At 40.7% G+C, this 24128-nt stretch overlaps 1 protein-coding gene across 1 annotated transcript in view; it reads right to left on the bottom strand.

Annotated features, from left to right (window-relative positions):
- Positions 1-1235: 1235 nt before the first annotated feature.
- The window catches only part of atad3 (ATPase family AAA domain containing 3), a 44714-nt gene continuing 21821 nt past the window's right edge, over positions 1236-24128 (bottom strand). Inside the window, exons 11-16 of the mRNA XM_048561385.2 lie at positions 22979-23103; positions 22236-22287; positions 20266-20336; positions 15420-15587; positions 12012-12120; positions 1236-2259 (exon numbers count right to left, since the gene is read on the bottom strand). Of these exons, the coding sequence (XP_048417342.2) occupies positions 2083-2259; positions 12012-12120; positions 15420-15587; positions 20266-20336; positions 22236-22287; positions 22979-23103 (702 nt within the window). The 3' untranslated portion in view covers positions 1236-2082. The remainder of the gene's footprint in view (positions 2260-12011; positions 12121-15419; positions 15588-20265; positions 20337-22235; positions 22288-22978; positions 23104-24128) is intronic.

Below are 24128 nucleotides of genomic sequence, written 5' to 3'. Positions count from 1 at the left end.
GACTCTAAACATTCCAGGCGGGACAGACAAAGGTCCTATACATAATGATAAAACTGTGTCTGATTTTTCATGGCCAGAATAGAAACTCCAAACTGCCAATCCTCATTTGGGCCATACACTGTAGAGGGTTCAGACTTTTTTTTTGAGGGAAACCAGAATCATGAACAATATTGAATAATTAACAAGCCAAATTCCGTTTTGTCTGTGGCTCAGAATACACAAATATAATGCAGTAGTCATCACTGAAAACCACAGGGACATGGGGGCGGAAGTGTGGAAATCACTGCCTATTTCACACCCCTACCTATCTGCACAAGCTGCATGCCATAGACTATAACTATTGGTCCATCACGACAGAGTTCTTGGATTTGAAATTAACATTCTTGTTTTATGTCAATAGTTTGGCACATACAAAGCATCTGTTTTTTAATTTGCAAGTGCCTGGGAAGAATGTCTTGATGTTCTCTCCTTTTATGTTTTCTTTACTCTCATGTGGATGGCATAAATGTAAAGTTGGAGATCAAATACTACGATAGCTGTGCTTTTCTTCGTTCCTAGGAAGTGAGCAGTGCTGGCAAGGCCAAAATGTGTTCCCCACCCTTAATTGCTCCTAAAAGTGCCCTTTCACTGCTTGCTTTTGGGTTTGACGAAGTACAAGTTCACTTTATAAGGGAGACAAAGACATGACTTTTCTCATTCAACTTTAGTACTGGCATTAGCAATCACAAAAGCTTTTCTGTGATTGAAAGGGACTAATAAGCCTGTATGAACTAGATTAAGTTTAGAGACACATGCAAGAGGGTGAGTAAGAACTTTTGGGCAAGGGATAGGTATAGGAATAAGTAAGGAGACCTCTTGTTGTTATGGGCCATGTTATTCCATGTAAAAATCGTTGGAAATTAGATCTAAACCAATGCAACCAGTACTACCTGTTGGGTCAGTGCACAGAATATTTGAATTTTGAGGCATGACTGCAATTTTTACTTTGAAGGAAAGCAATGCACTTTCTAGAAATAAATTTCTGCAAAATAACTTTTTAAAATGAATAGGGATAGAAATGGGATACATTAAATTAGGGTTTAATTTATTCAAGCTTTACTGTCAAAAATCTCAGATTTTAGTTCTGGTGTTTGTGCAATGGGTTAAAATGGCCATCTCTTTCTAACTCCACCTACAAGAATTCCATAATGAGATATTCAGTGGGGTCACTGGCGAAGAGATGAACAGGACCGATGTAAAGGGCTCAGCCATCAGCCTAATTTATTTCTATACAGATGACATTAACATGGTACAACTGTATGGAATTATACTTAACAATGCAGGAGGAGCTGGGACTTTCTAGATAGCCCTCACTCCTCTTTATTTGAAAAGTTCAGTGACTGTTAAATGGCAGCTTCAATTTCTCACAGTAAAACTCAGTTCAGTGATCCTCTGAGCTGTGAACCAATAATTAACTTTTACCACAACTGTAACCTGGCAGCGAATCTGTAGGTATTGCTATTGAAAGATGAAAGAAAATGTTCATTTCCAGAAATATATTTGAGGTAGGTGGACAATCAGGGATTCGGTCTCAAACATGATGAATCCAACTGTAGATTACAGATCACGGCCAGTGCTGACAGAAGCCCAGAACCAAAACACACCACAATAACGCAAAACATTTCCTCCACATGGATACTTGATTGCACACAGAGTTCGCCATCACATGCTCTTCCCAGGTCAGGCTAAACAGTGAATACCCTGTTAATGACAGGGCACGTATGCTACAGCTGATGTGACAGACAGAGACTGACAGAAATGCCACTTCACATCTCCTCTCATTAACAAGCTGCTTTCTACCAGTTACAAAATGTACAGACAGACAATCTGCTGAGTGCAAGCTGGAGGTCCAACAGAGCATCAACTGACTGCTGTCTGGATTAACTCTTGTATAAAGCTGTTCATATCACTGGACAGTCATTGACGAATACCCCTTAAGAGTGCAGAGTGCATATTCAAGCATGTTTTTACGTTGGTGCAGGTCAGTTCAATTCCAGGGTTCTTAGCTCAGTTGCAGGGGACAGTCGTTGTTCTGATTGATACTCAGACCAGTGTGCCTTCTGGAAAGGTTGGCACAAGATGCTCTACATCTTTAGTCTTCTCCCTGCCCTCATTCTTCAGCCATTCCATTTTCTGCTTGTGTTGCCGAATCGCATCGGTGACCCTGGAATCGATCATTGCCTCAGTCAGAACACCATCTTCAGAGGCATACGCTGCAGCCTGCAGAACAAACATACAGATTACCAAGAATGTATGTAGTGTCATATTAGACCAGACAACAGAAGTGAAACCCAACTAGAGTCAATTCAGAAAGGTGATATTAGCATTCTCTGTAGGCATTTTACAATCAGATTTTTATTGCCTGCTTTTGTTCATTTTGCTGTAGATTTTCTTTAGTACTCCTCTTGCTTGGTCACAAATAATATTGTTTCTCTTTAGCACATGGCTATCACACTTTAACTGAAACATTTGTTGTCTAGAAAACAAAAGGAGCCAGTTCTCAACGATTTCTTGAGTGGAAAAAAAAAGCAATTTTATTACCTACTAACCAAACAAACCAAAATCAAACCAAACGCAAGCACAGATAGCAAGTTTAAAATGGAATAAGCCTGGTACAGAAAGGGAGACCAGAAGTTACTCAGTTATAAAGTAGAGTCTTCATGGTATCAGATTCTCAACTTGGGTCTACATTTAGTTAACTGTTGATGTGAATCCTCAACAGCAGCACCATTTGTAGATTTGAGTTCTTGGTGAATGGTTAGCTATTCCAAGATGAAAGACAGACACAGGGAAACATTTTTTTTCCTTCTCTCTACCCTCAAAAATAGCTGTCAAAATACAGTTCAGTCCGTATCCCCAAGTCTAGCTTCATTGCCTTTCCATGTTAGTTAATTGGCAGGTAAGCTGTTTAATCCCCAATATATAAAAATCATAATAAATTTTCAATTAAAACAAATGACAATTCTTGACACTGACTCAAAAGTTTTGTTTTGATATCTTTATATAAAAATGGTGAGTGTAGATGGCTTTGTTTACTGCATATAGGTCTCTCAAAGCTTGCCTCAAAATTGTGAGCAGGTGACCACTGCAGCTATTTTATGCCCAATTTTCTTTCTTTTGTAAAAACATTTAGTCCATGAAGGGTCTCAGACACAGAAATCAGATGATGGATTTGACGGGCCATATTTAGCACTAGTATTACTCCACTGTCAGTGAAAGCACAAGAACTTAAAGTAATTCGTTTCAAACTGGTTGAAAGCAACTGATGTAGAAAGTCTGAGGCAAGCTATTTTATTTTCTTGGCATTGATATAGAGCACTGAACCTTGCAGACACCACTATTCTGGAATGCTTTTTTCAAAGTAAGCAGGCAGAGTCCATTGCAAGGTGCTGTGTTCAACAGTGAGTTGGACTATTCACCCTCTTAAAATGTAATTAGCCCACAAACAGCTGCAAGGTAAGATACTGGCAACCCCCAGGTGACACAAGTATAGAATCACAGAATCACTACAGTGTGGAAAGAGGCCAGTTGGTCCAGCAAGTCTGCATCGACCCTTCCAACAACATCTCCACGCACCCCCCCCACCCCCCCCCCCCCCCCCCCCGCAACCGACTCAGTTTCCATCTCTATCCCCATAGCCCCACATTTACCATGGTTAATCCATCTAACCTACATATCTCTGGGCTATGGCAGGAAACCCACGCAGACGTGGGGAGAACATGCAAACTCCATACAGTCACACCAGGCTACAACTGGTCCCTGGTGCTGTGAGGCAGCAGTGCTAATCACTGAGCTACTGTAGTTCTCTGAAGTAACAGAGCAATAGTCACAAGTTCTGGGAAAGAGTCACTTTACTGGACTGGTATTCACCAAGTTTCCTTTAATTCTAACACTTTTCATTTCCTCCCTTTTTCCATAGGCACTGATTAATGTTGGGGGCCAGTTCTATAACTGCCTCAGACACATTGCCTGAATGGTCTGGCCATGCTAAGTGGCATCAGTACAAAACTAAATCAAACCAGGAACTTTGAATACAGCTCAGTATCTCACCGAGCAGTCCACTGGGCAGTGCATTTACACTACTACATAACATCTGGATCACAGTGTTTGGTTCCATTATGCAAAATACGTGCACTGAAATTTGTTCAATAAAAATCCAGCTCATCCATCATGTCACGGCCAGTGTCTAAATGCTGCAGATTTACAGCTCTAATTACACCTTCAGACAATGCATCAATACATGCATTAAAAACTGAATGGAGCAATTTGAGTTAGGAGGAGGCTTAACAAATTATTGAAATGGATTTTTATAGTAACAGTAATCAAAAGCACCTCAGTAGCATCTCATTATATTTAAATTCCATAAGTTTAACCCCCCTTTCCTCAGATCACTAGTCCAACCATTTGCATAGTACTCATATCCAGTATATTTTTTTTACAAAAAAACTGTTCTGCAAGTCACATTATTAAAATAATTCTCTTTGCGATTTCTTTTTAAACAGATTCCTGAACTTAATTTTCGTTCTTGCCCCACGTTGGCAATAAGAACACAGATGCTGAAATGCATCAGTACTTTGATACTAAGAAATAATTCTCGTGCTGACACCAGAACAAGAACCCATGGTGTTTAGATGCAGATGTGCCATGCAATAAGCACAGTACTTCAGATTTTACATGGGCTGATATTATTTGGAAAATGCCTACACCTACTAGTGGGAGTTAGGGCACTGATAATCCTACTGAATATTCCAATACTTTGAAATGAGTGAATGCTTGTGTACACAGGTGGCTGGTTCACAGATTATCCAGCTCCTTTTTAGCAGTAATGTTGAGTCATTATGTAAAGGAGCCTCTGTTTTTGAGATCAAGTCAAACTTTATTAATCACATCATTAATCATTAGGGGCGGCACGGTGGCTCAGTGGTTAGCAATGCTGCCTCACAGCACCAGGGAACCGGGTTCGATTTAACCCTCAGCTAACTATGTGGAGTTTGCACTTTCTCCCTGTGTCTGTGTGGGTTTCCTCTGGGTGCTCTAGATTCCTCCCACAGTCCAAAGATGTGCAGGCTAGGTGGATTGGCCATGCTAAAATTGCCCATAGTGTCCGGGGATGCGTAGGTTAGGTGGGTTTGGGGAATGGGCCTGGGTGGGATGTGCTGAGGTTCGGTGTGGACTTGAAGGGCCTGTTTCCACACTGCAGGGATTCTATATCAATCCTGCAGTTTAAAAAAAGTCAATGGAACAAGTGTGCTGCTGGCAATGCCACCTTCACCGTCATTCCTTAATGTCACCTGAGGAAAGACCAATAATCTGCCTATCACTGCAGTCCATTAGTTACAGATACACCCACAGTGTTATCTGAAAGGGAGATTTACCCAACAGAACAGCACTGGCAATTTAGTTCCAAATTAGGAAAGTGCATGGCTGATGAGGGGAATGAGCAGGTCATGGCATTCCCAGGTGCCTGCTACCTTGGGCCTTCTAGGTAGATGCCTTGGATATGGAGGGTGCAATTAAAGCAGCCCTGATGACTAACTGCAGTGTGTCACGTAGGTGGTACACGTTGGTTGTGGAGGCAGTGAATATTTAAAGAAAGTAGTTGGGTCCTAAACAAGCAGGCTGCTTTGTTGTGGATGATACTGAGCTTTAAGTGTTGTGGCAGTAATAATCATCTAGGGAAATTAGTATTCTACCACATCCCCAAAGCATATCTTATATTTGGTGGAGCAGCTTTTGGACAATCAAAATGTAAATTTACTCAGTGCAGAATTCTAATGGATCTGGTGTTCTAGGCAAATGTATTTGGTTCAGTTTTTGGTTAATGGTGACACCCGGTTGTTGACGGTAATGTGACTGAATAATGACAGAAGGAGGTTTAGGCACTCTGGTTGTTCTTAGTGATCTATAGTTGAGCATTCCTGACAATAACAGCACCTGGTTGTGGTTTCTGGAGGACAAGCTGCGACTATGCTTTCCTATTTTATTAACAATCCATTGTTGAGGACTATTTTCCAATTGTTCTGTAAACAAAATCTCCCAGAACTAAAATCAAACAATGCTCTTCATTGTGAAAGCAAGCAGTCCTGGACACACATTCTTAAAATGTGGCCCACTTTGAATTTGTGGGACTTGAACACAGGCTTCTGGGTCCAAGGGTGGCAATGCTACCACTGAGCTACAAGCTGGCCCCGACTTTCTCTTTTCTAATTAATGAACAATTAAAATCACCCAACAATAATGACTATGTAAGTAATCAATTAGCTATCAATTTGTTGCCAATTAAAATCAGTGCATCAAGTAAACCAGTTTAAATTAGATCCTAACACAGGATAGCAAAATCAATTAACAATACTTCATGGAAAAAAACTTGAAATTAATAAAACAAATGTGTTAATACATTTCTCTCATGGGTGAAACATTCTTTCCAAGTCTCAACATTACTCAAGCAGAGTACCATGGGACCTGACCGTTTCTGGTATCACATTACTCCAAGCTATTGGAGTCAAAGATGCTGCTTACTTCTATCTGAAGGAGGGAATAAAAGAAAAACTGGCAGTTATCTTCTTGAGCTGTCATTTGAACTGGATCAAAAGACCATAAGACATAGGAGCAGAAATCAGGCCATTTGGCCCATCGAATCTGCTCTGCCATTCAATCATGGCTGATAAGTTCCTCAACCCCATTCTCCCACTTTCTCCCTGTAACCCTTGATAATCAAGAACCTGTCTATCTCAGTCTTAAAATATACTGAATGACCTGGCCTGCACAGCCTTCTGTGGCAGTGAACTGCATAGATTCACCGCTCTCTGGCTGAAGATGTTCTCCTTATCTCTGTTCTAGAAGGTCTTCCTTATACTCGAAGGCTCTGCCCTCGGGTCCTGGACTCTCCTACCAATCGAAGCATCTTCTCAACATCCATTTTGTCCAGGCCATTCAGTATTCTGTAAGTTTCAGTTAGATCCCTCCTCATCCTTCTAAGCTCCAATGAGTATAGTCCCAGAGTCCTCAAATGTTTCTCATGTTAAGCTTTCCATTGCTGGGACCATTCTCGTGAACCTCCTCTGAATCCGCTCCAGGGAGAGTACATCTTTCGAGATATGGGCCCAAAATTGCACACAGTACTCCAAATGTGGCCTGACCAGAGCCTTATAGAGCCTCATCAGTACATCCCTGCTTTATATTCAAGTCCTCTCAAAATAAATGCCAACGTTGCATTTGCCTTTCGGACTACTGACGGAACTTGCAAGTTTCCCTTGGGAGTTCTAGTCCAGGATTCTCTCAATTCTCTTTGCACTTCAGACTTCCGAGTTTTCTCCCCATTTAGAAAATAGTCCATGCTTTTATTCTTCTTACCAAATGACTCCTCACTTTCCCACATTGTACTCCACCTGCCACTTTTTTGCCCACTCTCCCAAACTGCCCAAATCCTTCTGAAGCCTTGCCACCTCCTCAATACTACCTGTCCCTCCACCTATCTTTGTATCGTCTGCAAACTTAGGCAAAATGCCCACAGTTCCTTCATCGAGCTATCCATGCTAGGACCTTTAGCTTACTCAGCAGCCTCCTGTGTGGCACCTTATTAAAGGCCTTCTTGAAGTCCAGGCAGATAACATCCGTTGGCTCTCCTGGGTCTACCCTGCTTGTTACTTCCTCAAAAGAATTCTAGAAGGCAAACAGAAGTGCTTGGCTTTTCAATGAATTGTAGCTTTTCATTACTAATGGCAGGTTGGCTCAGTGATGGCAATGAGCAAATATTGCTATGTTGGAGGTTCTAATTTTGCAGATGAGACGTGAAATTAAGTCCCTGTTTTCATGCTCAGGTGGATGAGAAATATTCCACTTTATTCTGTTCGCGAGTTCTCTGAACTTATTTATTTGTTGCCATAACCTATAAATGAGAAATCTCAAATACCAAGTGTCAAGTGTTTGGGAAGTGCTGAAAACAAGCCAAGATACCACATAAATGCAAATTATCATCTTCATGATGCAAAAAAAAACATGAGCGATGCAAAAACGAGTGTATGTGCATACATGCTTTTTAAAACTATAAAAATTCTTCATTGTCAAGCAACTAGCCCCACTATGAATCTGACACCAGCTGTTCAGATGAGCAACCAATCTGTCTAATGTCTGCAGCATGCTAAAATTGTTGCAGGTTCCCGCTTAATGAGGGAAGTGGGTAACAATGCAAAATCCTGAAGTCACTGCACTCTGATCACCACATTTGGCAGGCAGTATCCAGTCAGTCATTTGCTAGCTTTAGCTTTGATGCAGCTCTGTACTCTTACTCCTCTTATGCAGAGTATAGCAACACAATTTTCAAAGATACCACCAGTAAGACTCAAATATAACTTCATCAGTTGAAGTGTTTTTCCTCACATTTCATTTTAAAGCATTTTTCATAATATTTTTTGTGGCTAAATTTAGATTTAACTAAAGTAGCTAAAAGATATGATTGCTCAGGCCTGTTGGTGTGCAAGTGACTTACGGTCTTTTTAGAAAACCCTGACCAATGGAGTTAACATCACAGCTTGATTGTATCCAGTTTGCCTATAAAGTTGTTACTCTCATTCCACAAGTAATTTCCAATTAGATCTATTTATAATTTAGATCAGCATCAACTGTAGATGCGACAGTGGCTAAGTAACACAAACGTAGCCGAGCAGACTTGAAAAGCTACAATTCCTTAAGTGGAAGTAACACAGGTCTCTCAAGATCAAAAGACATTTAAAGTCCTATTTTCAGACCTGTCAGTAGTTTCCAACAAATGCAGTAAACATACAACTGGAACAGTGTTAACAAAGCAGTACAGTTGGAAAGTGTTAATAATCCAGCTTCTGTGTCAGCAAGGATTCAATTAAACACATCATCTTATTAAACTAAAAAGCAGCTAGAAACTTGTTCACACCTAAAAGGGTGGAAGTTCCACTGTGTATTTACATAGGATGTTCAATTTAACAGTGCGGAAAACCATTTCTTTTCCCCAACCCCAACATTCCCACCCAAAAAAAATACATACACGTGTAGGACAGAGAATATATGACAAAAGCCAATTCAGCGACAAAGCTGAAAAAAGGAGAGTCCTGTTTGATCGGATCACTGAACACCAGGGGAAAGCGAATGCCTATGGGAATTAGGCAGAAGAAGTGCAATTGGAAAAACAAAAAACATGTATAGCACACTTGAAGTCATTTAGCAGGCAGCTTATCAAAAGAACAGAGGCAAGCCTCAAGAATCAGAGCACTAGTCTGCTCAGAAACAGCATTTGCTGCAACTTTAAAGATATAATGAAGCAAATGAAACTTTCTTTAAAAAGAACAAACTCTCCAGCAACATTTGTCTCATAGTCTCCCATCAAGTTGAAGCACTGTGAGGTAGCTATACATGTCTCTGGGCTTACTTTATACACACACACGTGCACACGCACACGAAATTACCAAACGCTGCAGGTGCCTTATACAGTGAGAGTGGAACATGAGGTTACTAGCATAGGGATGAGTTATAGACTGGGTGTGCCAGTAATAGGAAACAGAAAGAGAGCCGGAAGTGGTGGGATGGTGGAGATCTCCTGCAGCTTTGTCCACTTTCAGGACATAAGGGGGTGGTGAATAACTGACCACAGCCCCAGCCAAAGCAGTGATTCAATCTCACCTGCTGCAGATGGTAGCTTCATTTGAATTGGTAGCTCAGTAACTTCAGGGTGACCAACTTAGAAAATAGCACACTGCCATGGGTCTTTAGAAATACAGATGCAGTTAATGTGTTAGACAATCGATAAGGAGAGGTTGCGGTGGTGCAGGGAAGGGGTTGACAGTGGCGTGGGAAGGGGTGGCAGTGGCTCAGTTGGTTGGTTTGTGACACAAAGTCATGCCAACAACTTGGGTTCAATTCCTGCACCAGATGAGGTTACAATGAACGAATTTCCTTTGCAACTTCTCCCGTCATGAGGCATGGTGACCCTCAAATTAAACCACCACCAGTCATGTCTCTCTAACGAGAGCAGCCCTTTGACCTAGTAAGGCTATAGCAACAATATATTTTTGCCTCATTCTTCAAGGCCAGAGAATACAAGCATAGTCTCCTATATCTGATTACAGGACAATCACACCATCCCAGAAATCAGTCTGGTGTCAGCCATTCAGATCCCAGGATTTCTCAACTTTAGTCACATTAATTTTTTTTAAACTGACACTAATTTCAGTTCCTCATTCTTACGGTCCTTGAATCTCAATTATTTCAGGAGGGTTTCTTGTACCTTCCTCTTGTGACATTTCTCAATTTCCCTTTATAAATGCCCTGTCTCTGCCTGTAACAAACACAAATTTGCCTTTGGTGATCTTTTCCTTTTTACGAACTTCCACAATTTTCGCAATCGATTTTTACATCTCTTGCTATTCTATTCCCCCTTTGTTAATTCTCTCCATCCTCAAGAATTCCAAACTTTGACAACTTTTTAAGCAACCCCGCCTCCCGTGAACAGATACTAATTTCTCCCCTTGTTTGCCACAGCATCTCATTTCTCCCGTGGAGCATTTTTGCCTTAAAAGGAACGTCTGTGTTTTTGAAGACCAAGCATAAATTCTTTAAATATTCTTTAATGGCCATTGTCTATCTATCAAACCTTGAACATTTTACCAAACCACCACAAATCAACTGCCTTCTCACACCTTCATAATTTCCAGGTTTGTTTCAAGGTTTATTTTTTATAACAATTTTCACATGAGAAGATGAAATATCAATTTGCTCAGATATGGAACACAGCAACAAGCTGGTTCTGAAGGAGCTGTTTTTGGCAGAGAAACAAAGCTAAGGATGGAGCATTGTACAGAGGTCAAGAACTCCATCTCTTCAAGATGAAAAAAGGACACAGTGACAATGGTGATTGGAATGAAAGATCAGAAAGCTGAGAACACAGAAAAATTCTATACTGCTGAGGTTTCCAGAAATCAACTAACCAACCATGGTGTCGGGTTAAACCTTATGCCTCAGGACACCACAAGCATTATAAATTGTATGTTGTACTGGATACTAGAGACAGTGTCAGACAGACAGAAAGAGTGAAAGACAGAGAGGAGCAATAGAAGGTGAATAAGCATTTAGGAGGACATGCACGTGAAAGAGGGAGCAACAGAACGAAAATGTTCGTTCACAGTTCATACGTCTGACGTTGCATCTTAGTAATATTTCGTAGGGTTGGAAAGTAACAAAAACTACTCATTCTTTCACTCAAGAAAGCCCTACGTTGGTTTCTTATTGTTTCTGGTGAAAATGGTTACCTACACTATAATTAGAGACTGCCTTATGTAAAGAGAACATAAATTTTCGTTTCAGATAGGGGTGACTGAAAATTGAGGAACTGATTCACTCCTCTTCAACCAATTGTAGCAACATTTATAATCCAAGTCCTGAAAGGAATCAATTCTTCCAGGGATGCAGTTTCACAAAGTCTGATCAGAATTCTGCAACATTTCAAATCAGTAAAAATGCAAAGTGAAAGTAAAACTAAAACTGAAACTGAACTTAAGCAGTCAACTAAACCAGGCACAAAAACACCGAAACAGAACAACATTTAAAAACTGACTCCTAAGGTAACTGGTTCCTAGGGACTTTAGTTAAGCTCACCCAGCAGCTGGGATACCCAGCGGTTCCAACAAGTGAGGAAGTCAATAGTCTCAGCATCAATACGACATTTCTCTAGTTGTTTGTTCACACCACTCCCCCCTGCCCCCCAGAAAAAAAACCAGAATGTCCCTATTTGGATCCAAGGGCTTGGCCAACAAAAGTGAAAAAGAGATTCATTGAAAATCTGCACAAAGTTTCCAGCCCTGAGAGAAGGGAAACGTTCATGTTATTTGCTGAGAATAAACCACTTTCACATCTCTTTTCTGATCCTGTTGCAACTGGTTTGCACAACTTTTGTTTCCAGGGGTTAACCATTCAAATGACATTGAGAATGGAAATAAAAGCCATACCTGCCAGGCTACTCCAAGTTTGGAAATCTCTCTGCCCGACATCCCTTCAGTCACTCTAGCAAGCTCAGAGCATTTCTTGCCATAGTCAAACTGTGCCACTTTCAGGCGCCTGTGAAACAGGACAACATTCTGATCATTAAGTGCTATAATTGACATGTCCATGACCAATTAGCCTCTCTAGGTTAAACTTTTACTTCCTGACGTGAACATTATGGCTTGGCAATAGTTAACAATACACAAACTCCCTGATGAATCGTATAAGTTGCAGGGATGTAAACTGGGTTTTAAAGGAATTGGTTGGGGTCAGTGTCAATGCAAGGAACATGTTTTTATTGATTTTGTGGGGGCTTGACAGAATAGATGTTGAGAAGATGTTTTTACTTGTGGGACAATCGAACTAGGGGAAAGAATTACAGAATAAGGGGGTCACATTTAAAACTGAGATGTAAAGGAATTGCCTCTGTCAGAGGACAATGAATGCCCGAAATTCTTTACTCCAGAGAGGTGCGGAGGTCAAATACTGAATGTATTAAAAGAGAACATAGATTTTTGAACCAGAGGAGTCCTTAGCAGCTGGCATGAAACAGGAGTTGAAATTATCTGCTATGATCTTATTGAACGCTGGGGCAGGTTGGATTTCTCACGGTCACGTGTCCTGTAATGTTGTAGTCTGGGTTTAAAATTAGATATTGGGACAAAATACCTCTAGCTAAAGGATACAGTTTATATTAAAAAAAACCAAAAGAACTGTGGATGTTACAAATCAGAAACAAAAACAGAAGTTGCTGGAAAAACTCAGCAGGTCTGGGCAACATTAGTGACGAAAAAAAATCAGAGTTAACATTTTGGGTCCAGTGACCTTCTTGAGAACTGGAGTTCTGAGGAAGGGTTACTGGACCCAAAATGTTAACTCTGATTTTTTTTCGTCACGGATGCTGCCCAGACCTGCTGAGCTTTTCCAGCAACTTCTGTTTTTGATACAGTTTGTGTCTGAACAGAAAACTTTAATCCAGTGACCACACTATATTAAGAGCAACTCATTAAGTACATATTGTACCATCAAGCTGTGCTACAACTCTTCAGGGCCAGTACAATACCTTAAGAAAGGCTACAATGTGAGGCAATACATCAGAAAATTGGTGCACAAGGTAATCCTGCAAATAGTACTGAAATGAATAATCAGTTCATCTGTTTTATTTATAATGATTAAGGAACAAAGGCTGGTCAGGGCACAAGGAGAAATGTCACCTTCCTCTTCAAATAGGACCAAGGTGTTTATCTGTCTACCTGACTGGGTGACGTCTCATTTTATTGTCCAAGTCTCATCATCTTATCTGCCGACAAGAAGTGCCATTTGTACAAAGAAATAAACAGAATGGACTAAATTCACTAATATTACAGAGAGAGAGATCATGTCTGTCAGACAGTTTACATCATGTTATGCCAATAACTCAATGTCAAGCTTCTGCCGACATTTTCAAACTTCCTGCAAAAGACAACTGACCCACTGAGCTGATGTACTGCCCTGGGACTCACTGAAATCCAAATTAAATTGATAAAATGAATGACCCTTTATTCTTCTGACAACCACAGCCTGGATCCTTAGGCAGTAGATATTACAAGGAAGTCGAGATTTTGTATGTACTGAATGCAAATTCTATACTGGTCATCTGAGTAGCTGGATATTTGGTAACATATTCCAGGGAAATCATGTGCACAAGCACGTCACTGAATCCTACACTTTGGGTCACAGGAGTGGTTTCAGGAACTGGTTGCAGAGACAGTGCTTTCAGCCTTTTTAACAAACTTCATTCTTTCCAGTATTACTTTAACAGGAACAGGTTTAATAGGAGCTACAGTAAGGGAACTGAATTCAGACAGATGATCAGCAAATACACTGGATCACAGCATCAGTCTAGGTTCCAAGTCAATTCATCTGATTGTACAAAAATATTTAGATAAAATAGTTTGGAAGCAGAATTATTTATTTTCACAAATATGATTGCTGCATTTTTCTAAAATTTAAAGAAAGTCTTGTTGCCCAATAGGATAAAACCTAAGGCACAATTTTAAAAAGCATGAATGTTCAAGAAAGTTGGCTGAAATGTCTACGTGGTTTGTTCGGACATTTGCCACTGTTTTGAGCAAGGCCAGCTCTAACACTCCACCCACAGTTAATGTGAAGCTTCCAATGCCAACCTGATTATAAATCATCATATTCTTTATTTAGGCAGAGATTGCAAGGTATAAGGTTTCCCAGAAACTGACTGTTACTTTTGTTGAGTTTCATGGAGCGTTGCTTTCCATGAGCCCAAGGAAGGTTTTTCCTGCCACATTCCCATACTCACTCTCCTGCCCATACATGCGCCTGGCTGACACCCGATCACCACAGTATTGGCCACCAGTGGATTCCTGGCAACATCTTTAAAGCCCAGCAGACACCCAGTCAATCACAAGTAGTCTGCAACTGCACTGCACATCTCCAGTCATTTGGGCAGAGGGAAACTGGCTGCCAGTTGCCACCCACAGAATGTAAGTAGAGACGCTGGTGCCTAATGGAGGGCAGGAGAAGCAAGCAGCGAGCTGGAGTCGCCAGGTTACCGCTCCAACTTGAATGGGAAACTATCAATGAGGAATAACAATTCTAATGCACACAAAGAGGCCTGTCACCAATCGCTTGTGGTAATCTCATCGCACCATTCAACATTTGGTCAGAAACTAGGGCTTTCTGCTCTCAACACTGGGAAGTTCCTTGCTGGCCACCTCCCAGCATTGGCTATTGCCCATCATGTTCGGGACTTCAAAAAAAATTTCAAAAAGCATGCGGCTTTGTGCTCTGTTCTGAATTCAGATCAAATGGATCAACCTTTACCCATCTCTAATATATGCAGCCCATGATAAATTTCACATGAGTTCTAATTTTAACCTGGCTGCTGGGAAGAGCGAGACACAGAAAATGCTAGCTGACCTGCTGATCTGCACATCCCAATGCTGCTCATTCGAAGCAATGTCAATTACCAGCCCAGTCTCAACATTAACACAATGCAGAGAATGCTGGAGAAACTCAGCAAGTCTGGCAGCATCTATGGACAGAGAAACAGAGTTAATGTTTTGAGTCTGGCATTACTTCTTCGGAACAGTCTATTCATAGTGAACTGGAAAACATTTAACTCTGTTTCACTCCAGAAATGCTGCTGGACCCGGATTTCTCAAGCAGTGTGTTTTCCAGCATCCATTGTGTTTTGTGGGCATCGAATACAATGCAGGTCGGTTACTAGAAGCGAGTCAGGTTAAAATGGGAGCAATAAAGGATAAAAATAATTTTTTGGAAATAAGGCAATTAAAATTAGCGAACTGACAAGATGTCCTAGCCATTGCCAAACGCTAGAAGTAAATAAGAGTACATACTGTTTCCCCTCTGTGGCTGGTTTCAGGACAAATTTGTCAAAATATAGCCTGACCAGTCGCTCCCTCTCTTCCGGTCCTGGCAGATCGAAGTTAACAATTTCATCAATACGATCATTGATGGCCCAGTCAAACTGCTCTGGTTGATTGCTAGCCAACACCAGCATAAACCTGTTAGGAAAAACAGATGAGCTGTAATGAGTCAAGTGGCCAGTATATCTCAGAAGTGTACGACGAGCTGCACATTGCAACATGGTTTTGTTGCAAAACATTAAACACGGCAATCATTACTCATCTCAATTTATGGTGTTCCTCGTATTTGTTTCCGTAAATTGATGAGCCCAGCGTAGGTTCAAATTCATCCTGTACCTCAATCATTTCTACAGCAAACAAATTCATAATAATAGTCAGATGTGTGGATTTGTGCAAGTGGTTGTACATGGAGTTGAAAACAGCTGGCATGTGCTGCCTATATAAAGATGTAAAGGAGGATGGAACGTAGAAGAGATACAAGGACGGACAACAGATGTGCCCTGGCTTGATTAACCAGAAACTGATGGGATGAATATCTCCCATCACAGATATTTGTTACTGGTCCTCAAGTGATGAGAGTTTGGGTACAGTAAAAACAGCTTCCAGGAAAGTTTATTGTAAAGTCACTTTGTGTAGGAACATTTAAAAATAATTCTGTGCTTCTAGGAATTCTGAAAAGTGTAATGGTGGATATGTGAAATTCATATTGTGCCCTCTTTAACTATGAAAATACTCAGAGGCATAATTATAGATATTTTTGACACTTGCGTTGCTTTTCGGAGAGGTCTTTGAGGTATAGGTAGAGCATTGGTTCTAACAAAGCTAATGTTGCCAATTTGAAGGAATCAATTACATGGCATACAACAAAATATTAACAATTCCATTTTAGGTGTAAATATTTTCTACTGCACACTGACAACTTGGGATCCTGGCAAGTGAACGCTTTTCATGATAAGGAATATCATTAAATTTGTTTGACTGTCAGCATTTTTTTCTCCTGAAAGTACCGTTTGCTGATAGGCTTGTGGTTGCACAGGCACCAATCACCTTCCTGTGCTAATTCAAAAGGGCAACTTCCAACTGCAAACCGCATCAATATGACAATTCTCTGAACAAGGGGCATCACAGCAGAACTCAATCTAAACTCATGCTTCTAGCAGGGGTTACTGATCAGTGATCAGTCATGGTCTGTTTTCACCTGACAGCTGATTGTACTGCCTCCACCTCTGCCCTAACAGAGGCTAGAGAAGTCAGTGCAACAGTGCATTGCCAGACACCATCCTGATCTGTGCCACAACAGACAGAGTTGCTGACTCACTGCAGTCACAGCTTTGTACGTACTTAACACATCAGATCTCAATCAAGGGGAATATCACTACAGCAGAAAGTCAACACCCCCCCAGCTATCAAGGACCTTACTTTAACAGAACTCCTGCAACCTGCGTAGGAGTTAAGATTCTGCAACAGAGAACAAAATCTGCTGTCCTGAAAATCAAAGTCACCATTAAGCAATTAATTACACTTGGGAAGAATGCTACTCAAATAGAGTTTAAATAATTAACTTGACAGACTGCAATAGTACAAACAGTCACTGGTTTCTCCGAGTTATCTCTCAAGCACAGAGCATTGAACTAACAATCCGCTGGTAAATCTGGATTGATACATTCCTGTTGCTATCTGAAGTGTCAGCATTACTACTTTGAGGACTGATTTTAGTGGCGTATATTTTTCTCAAAACTCCAGGTACGAATGATGCTGTGAAGGACAGATTTATTGCTCTTACTTTCAAAGAAAGTGACGAAGGAATACAAGTTCGACACTAGGGTACTGGTCCTTTGCATCATTCCGTGAATTCATATCTTTTTATAGATTGTAAACATTTCATTGGAGGGTCAGTGCTGATGTTCTCAATGTTGCAAGTGATCTCGATTTTGCTCAGTTGCCAACGGGTGTAGTCCAGTGTTTCTACTCCCTAGAAGTCCACCAAACACCACCACTTCCCCATCTTTTTGATGAATGGTTTTTAAGCCACACAACATTCTCATCATTTCTTTCAAGGCCACAATGAGCTTTACGGTTTTTTTTGGGGGGGGGGGGAGAGGAGGACAAAGAAACAGTATTTTTCACCGTATTTTTGACAAGGAAATGAGATATGTACCATTTAATCATCATTTACAATCAGAACTAATGCACTGTTTAAAGCATCGCCACGGCCTGTCCTAGAGAAACTGAACACCCATCATACACTTTTTATTTCAAGATTCAATTTCATGAATTTATGAGCACACTGATAACAGTGGACAGCTCAGTTTCACTTTCAAGTTGAGGTGTATTACAGAAGGAATACTGTGCAATTTCACTGTTTCTAACCCTTGTGTTTAGATAACTATAGATGTGCACATGTACACGTACACCTTGTAAATGAAAGCCTGATCATTTTATGCAAATAGATGGCAACAACTTCTGCAACTTGCTAATCTCCCTTGTCCCACATTCTCAGTTGTATTTCAAGGTTTTTAGACTAGATTGATTCGATTCCCTACAGTGTGGAAACAGGCCCTTCGGCCCGACAAGTCCACACCACCCCTTGAAGCATCCCACCCAGACCCATTCACCGATAACCCACACACCCCTGAACACTATGGGCAATTTAGCATGGCTGATCCACTTAGCCTACACATCTTTGGACTGCGAGAGGAAACCGGAGCAAACACAGGCAGAATGTGCAAACTCCACGCAGACAGTTGCCCAAGACTGGAATTGAACCCGGCTCCCTGGCGCTGTGAGGCTGCAGTGCTAACCACTGAGCCACCGTGCCACCAAGTGGTTAGCACTGCAGCCTCACAGCACCAGGAACCCGGGTTCAATTCCAGTCTTGGGCGACTGCCTGTGTGGAGTTTGCACATTCTCCCAGTGTCTGCGTGGGTTTCCTCCAGGGGCTCCGGTTTCCTCCTATAGTCCAAAGATGTGCAGGCTAGTTGGATTGGCCATGCTAAATTGTCCATAGCGTTCAGGGGTGTTATGGGGGATGGGTCTGGGTGAGATGCTTCAAAGGGCGGTGGGGACTTGTTGGGCCGAAGGGCCTGTTTCCACACTGTAGGGAATCTAATCTAATCAAACTGTCCTTGCAAAGCCTAACTTCAAGTTTCCTGTCAGCAGATTGAATTCAAACTGCAAGTGGAAACCTAGTTAATGCTTCAGTGGGTTTTTTAAAAATGAAATTTGACTATTTAGTCAATATTTACATTTGAACTATAATTGCTAAATAACAGTATAAAGTAATTTGATCTGTGATGACTTTAGGAAATAATCAAAAGAAGTGCAGAAGTAGAAGGCACAGGAAAAAAAAACAGAAAAAGACTGCACCCTAAATTGGACTTACCTCACTTAAGTCAACCATCATTACCATCTTTTACTACATTTCAAACCAAAAACAAGGTATATGAAATTATAGCCAAAAATGTTTTACAACAAATACAGGGCTTCAGATTCATACCTGGCAAAAAAAAGCATATTTTCCGCTGGGCTTTGAACAAATCAAAACTGCCATTTACTTCTCACTTTCTTGCTTCAAAATCTTAATGAGAATCTCATGTGCAGAACCACAGGGTTGCAGGTATTTTACAGATATCAAATTTGACAATTCATAAAACAGGTGAGGAATCACATCAACTACGAATTAATCTTAAAATAGAAAATATCTTTCAAATTGAAATTATGAGTTGCTGCTTATCAATCACCTCATTCCTTTCAGTTGAACTGTAATTGTCTTCTCATTTCAGAACAATTTTTCCTTCAACCATTTTAAAAAATAAAAATACAGTCTCAACAGGCTGGGAGTTGATCAAAAAGTAGCAACTGTGACAGAGGTTATCCGGAAAGCGCTGATAAGGCTTCCAGCTGATAAGTATGTTAGCACTCAGACCTCAGTTAATAATCATAAAAGCACATGGCCAAAAACCACAAATTTAGTCAGCAATTATAGATACTGTGTCCAGCACTAGGATGGGATACCACTAATATTTTTTTAAGAAACAAAAAAAAATCAAAGATAGAACGGAACTGGTTAATCAACAAAATTTCTCACCAAATATAGATGATGGACTCAAAATTGCCGCAGTCTGTATTCTTTACACAAGTAAAACATCATCTTGGTAAAGTTGATATGTTAAAAATTATTATTATATTCACAGGGTCTAATTCTTCCATAAAATGGAGATGTTTTTGAAGAATATAAACAAATTATTTTGGTTGAGGACTAAGATAAAAACTTCCATTGATCTAGGCAGTGACTGGAAATGATTTTCATTTTTAAAATGCACTATCAGTTTAAGCTATAATGCTCTGCACCATACATAACATGCCGTGTGCAACACCATTAGTTAAAAAGACGACCACATAAGCCTGAGGTAACAGTGTGAAGCTGGATGAACACAGCAGGCCACACACCAGAGGAGCAGGAAAGCTTGATGTTTTGGGTTGGGACAACAGTCGGGGCCTGCCGTGTTCATCCAGCTTCACACCGTGTTATCTCAGATTCTCCAGCATTGGCAGTTCCTACCATCTCTGAAACCACTTAAGCCTGTCTCACTAGTTAGGAGGAGGGCTTAATTTACATCTATACCCATACAAGGATGAGAAGGTTCAACATTATTTCCAATGCCCGTCTAATTTGTGCCCTTTGCCCACACTATTCGTGCAGCTCACGCAAAAAATTTCAGTTAAGTCCAATTGTTATACAGGCATCTTGTGACGAAGGGTCCAACTCCGTCCTTCGGCTCCTAAATTACCTTCTGATTTTGAGGCTAATACCTACTTGTTACTCTGCTCCCCTGTCCGGTACAGGAATGCATTCAACGTTGCTCTCAGGTCTTCGCTAATTTTTTCCTACAAAAGCAGATCAAGGTAGAAAGAAAATATTATTATTTCATATGCAACAATTAGCAGCTGTTGAAATCTAATTCATTTCCCACTTGTAACCCACATAAAGTACAATTCAGCTTGCAGTGTGTCCTCTGATCAAGATCACAAGGATATAAAGTGGATGTAGATAGTCAGTTCTGGTGTGCAATTACATTAATTCTTCTCTAGTGCCTTTATTATTATTAATTTGTGTAATGCCCAATTTCTTCCTCCAAACGTTGAAATTCATTACTACTGAAAACCAGTCAATTCTAAAGCAACAGATGCAGGGGCTACATTGCTGCTCCCAACAGGGCTCAGAGCAGAGGCTGAGGAAAAGGAAAGCAGCAAAATGTTACTTCTTCAAAAAAAAATTTCAAAACCAAGATGTGAAGCAGAAAGAGCAGTAGCTCAGACACAAAAATCACCATGCTGAGCCAAATATTCCAAACTCAAGCTGAAGAGGACCATATCCAGGAATGACATTTTCCCTGAAGTATTTCTAATGATTAATAGAGACCAGAAGAAATAAGAATAGGAGTAGGCTGTTCAACCAGTCTAGTCTGTTCTGCCATTTGATTGGATCATTACTAATAAAACATTCCTCATATCCACTTGGAGTCACACTGAGCAGGCCCTTTGGTCCTGGTCATCCACACAGACCAGTTTTCCCAAACTAAACTAGCTCCATTTGCCAGCATTTCGTCCACAGCCTTCTAAATCTTTCAGATCCATATCCCTGCCCAAATGTCTTTTAAATGTTAAAATTGTACCTGTGTCCACCACTTCCTCTGTCATTTTATTCCACACATGATCCACTCTTTTGTGAAAATGCTGTCCCTCAGGTCCCCTTTACATCTTACCCCTCTCACCTTAAAATTATGCTCTCTAGTTTTGAACTCCCTTACCCTAGAGAAATCACCATTGCTATTTACCTGATAAATGCCCCTCATGCTTTTATAAACCTCTAATAAGGTTACCCCTCAACCTCCTATGATCCAAGGAGAAAAGCCTCAGCCTATCCAGTCTCTGCTTGTAACTCAAATCGTCCAGTCCTGGTAACTTGTTTGTAAACCCTTTCTGCCTCCTTTTTCAATTAAATAATATCCTTCCTTTAGCAGGGCAACCAGAACCGTACACTATACTCCAAAAGTGACCTGACCATCTTCCTGTACAGCTGCAACATGACGTCCCAACTCCGACAATTGGCCCTACTGATCAAAAATTTTTCTCAGTCTTAAACATAGACAAGGACTTTGCCCTCACAGCTCTGTGACACAGACTGAGAAAATAAATTCCTCAATCAGTCTTAAATTGACACCTCTTAATTCTGAGCCTGCTCCCTCTAGTTCTAGAGGGGAAACACACTCTCTTGGTTGACCCTGTCAAGCCCCTTAAGAATCTAATAAGTTTCAATGAGATCACCTATCGTTCTTCCAAACTCGAGTGAGTACAGAGGACGGCACGGTGGCTCAGTGGTTAGCACTGCTACCTCACGGCGCCAGGGACCCTGGTTCAATTCCACCCTCGGGCAACTGTCTGTGTGGAGTTTGCACATTCTCCCTGTGTCTGCGTGGGTTTCCTCCAGGTGCTCCAGTTTCCACACAGTCCACAAATGTGCAGGTTAGGTGATTGGCCATACTAAATCTCCCATAGTGTTCAGGGATGTGTAGATTAGGTGGGTGCCGTGAGGGTCAGTGTGGACTTGTTGGGCTGAAGGGCCTGTTTCCACACCGTGGGGATTTTATAAAATAAATCAAGGGGGAATAAGAAAAGTTTGGAACAAAAACTGTGTTTGTTTTAAATGCTCACAAATTAATCAGGACCATGGAACAAGCAACACTTCTTATTTATAAAGTTTTCATAAATGACACAGGCACTTACTGTTGCTCTCTTTCGAAGGAATGCGTCCGCCTCGTCCACAAACAGCAAAAGCCTGTGCACAGGAGGCAATTTATGATCATTCCGTTGACCTCAGTTAAACATTACGAAATATTTAAACCTAGAAGCCCAAAATAATTAATTCGCATTATCCTACAGTGCTGATCCAAGAATAAAGCACTCCTAGGAAACAAACAGTAAGTGGCATCCACATTTGTGAGCACTTAGGTGCAAATGGACCAAGTGGCAAGTTCAGTTTCAGGTGAAAGTCTCTGTTGAATGATAGTTGCAGGAGTGCTACGTGGAATGAGCTTGGGCAGTCTCAGCCAAAATTTGTACAGCCACAGATACACGACCCCTGCCATAGCAAAATTCCTATCACATCACAGGTCTTGCATGGGAAAGCGAAACCTCAACATCAGTGCTGAGGGGTGGGCGGATGGGTGCATGTGCTTTTTTTTGTGGGGGGGGGGTCACATGGCTACTTGCATACTACATCTAACCCAGAAGCAAACATGACATGAAACAAGTATTGCGTATTCTCAGCAGCCACATCCATCTCCAATCAAGATCAGATAAAAATTAAGTGGAAAGTAGCAGAGTCTGTAAAGTTAATGCTGTACGAAGCAAGAACCAACCAAGCACCTTACTACATTGAGAAGATTTCCAACATCATTCACATGTAATTAACACATCCTTTAACAAACTAACATTCATACACTCCCAAATCAAAATGACAAACTCACCCTCTCCTGCTGGTGGATGCCCAGTCAAAGACTTTGTGCATGGCTGTGACACCCTCACGACCCATAGGAGCCACATCACCACCTGTCATAATAGCATAATCCATACCGGAATGTGCAGCTAGTTTCTGATGTTTAAAAAAAATCACAAGAATAAAAAAAATTGGAAGTAGATATTTTTTCCTAAATGGTGACCTTCCTATTGTCAAATTGAACAGAAGAGGCAATGACCTCAGCTGTACACTCTTGAGTATTCTGATTCTTGCACCTCTTTCCCAAAGTACTTTTAAAGAAAGATGTGCGCTTAAGAAACTCTGGAGGTAAACCCTGAAGTGCTTTATAGGTAATTAGATACTTTTGAGTTTTTGCCACCATTATAATGCAAGAAATGTGGCTTACCAATCTATGCATGGTAAGGTCTCAACAAAAAAACAATCCTGTGATTGTTTTTAAAGTGACATTGAAGTGAAAGATAAATATTGGCTAGGAAATTAGAATAACTCCAGTGCTCCTCTTCTAAACGTGGCATACAATCCTTAACATTCACCAGTTGGAGCAGCAGGCCCTTGGCTTAAAATATGATCAGCCTGAGTGAGGGCTGATGCAAAGTAATATTCTTACATTAGTTTTGTCCTCACCAGTGCAATCTGCATAATTGACGTTCAAAATTCTCTATTATATTAATATTCATGAATAGTTGCATTAACACTCACATGTATGGTTACATTAACACAAGTGCATATATTTCCATTAATATTAGTGTATCAGCATTCAAGAAGATTCAATTAAGCGTACTTCTTTATTGAAGTAGGGGTAATTAGATCAGGGTGCACAGACCTAAATCACTCACGTCAGAATTCATACATAAGCTTTTAAATTTCATACTCCATGTTATAACGAAAAACTTGAAAGTAAGCTTAGCAACCTACAATTTCAACAAACCACCACTGGAAGTGCTGCCACTGACAGGAGGATATAACTACCGTGTAACAGGCTTGCCCATTCCAATACAAATGTGATCATAAGAAATTAAAAGGAAAAAACAGACAGGTTTGCATGCATAAGAATTTCAGCAAATACAGCAATGTGGTAGCAACAGTGTATACAACTAATACCAGTACTTTCAATGCATTAGGGTTTTGGTTTCACCTCA

The sequence above is a fragment of the Stegostoma tigrinum genome, chromosome 28 (assembly GCF_030684315.1).
Source record: "Stegostoma tigrinum isolate sSteTig4 chromosome 28, sSteTig4.hap1, whole genome shotgun sequence".
Classification (NCBI taxonomy): domain Eukaryota; kingdom Metazoa; phylum Chordata; class Chondrichthyes; order Orectolobiformes; family Stegostomatidae; genus Stegostoma; species Stegostoma tigrinum.
Note: the sequence above shows the minus strand (reverse complement) of the source record. Positions and strands in the feature narration are given on the sequence as shown.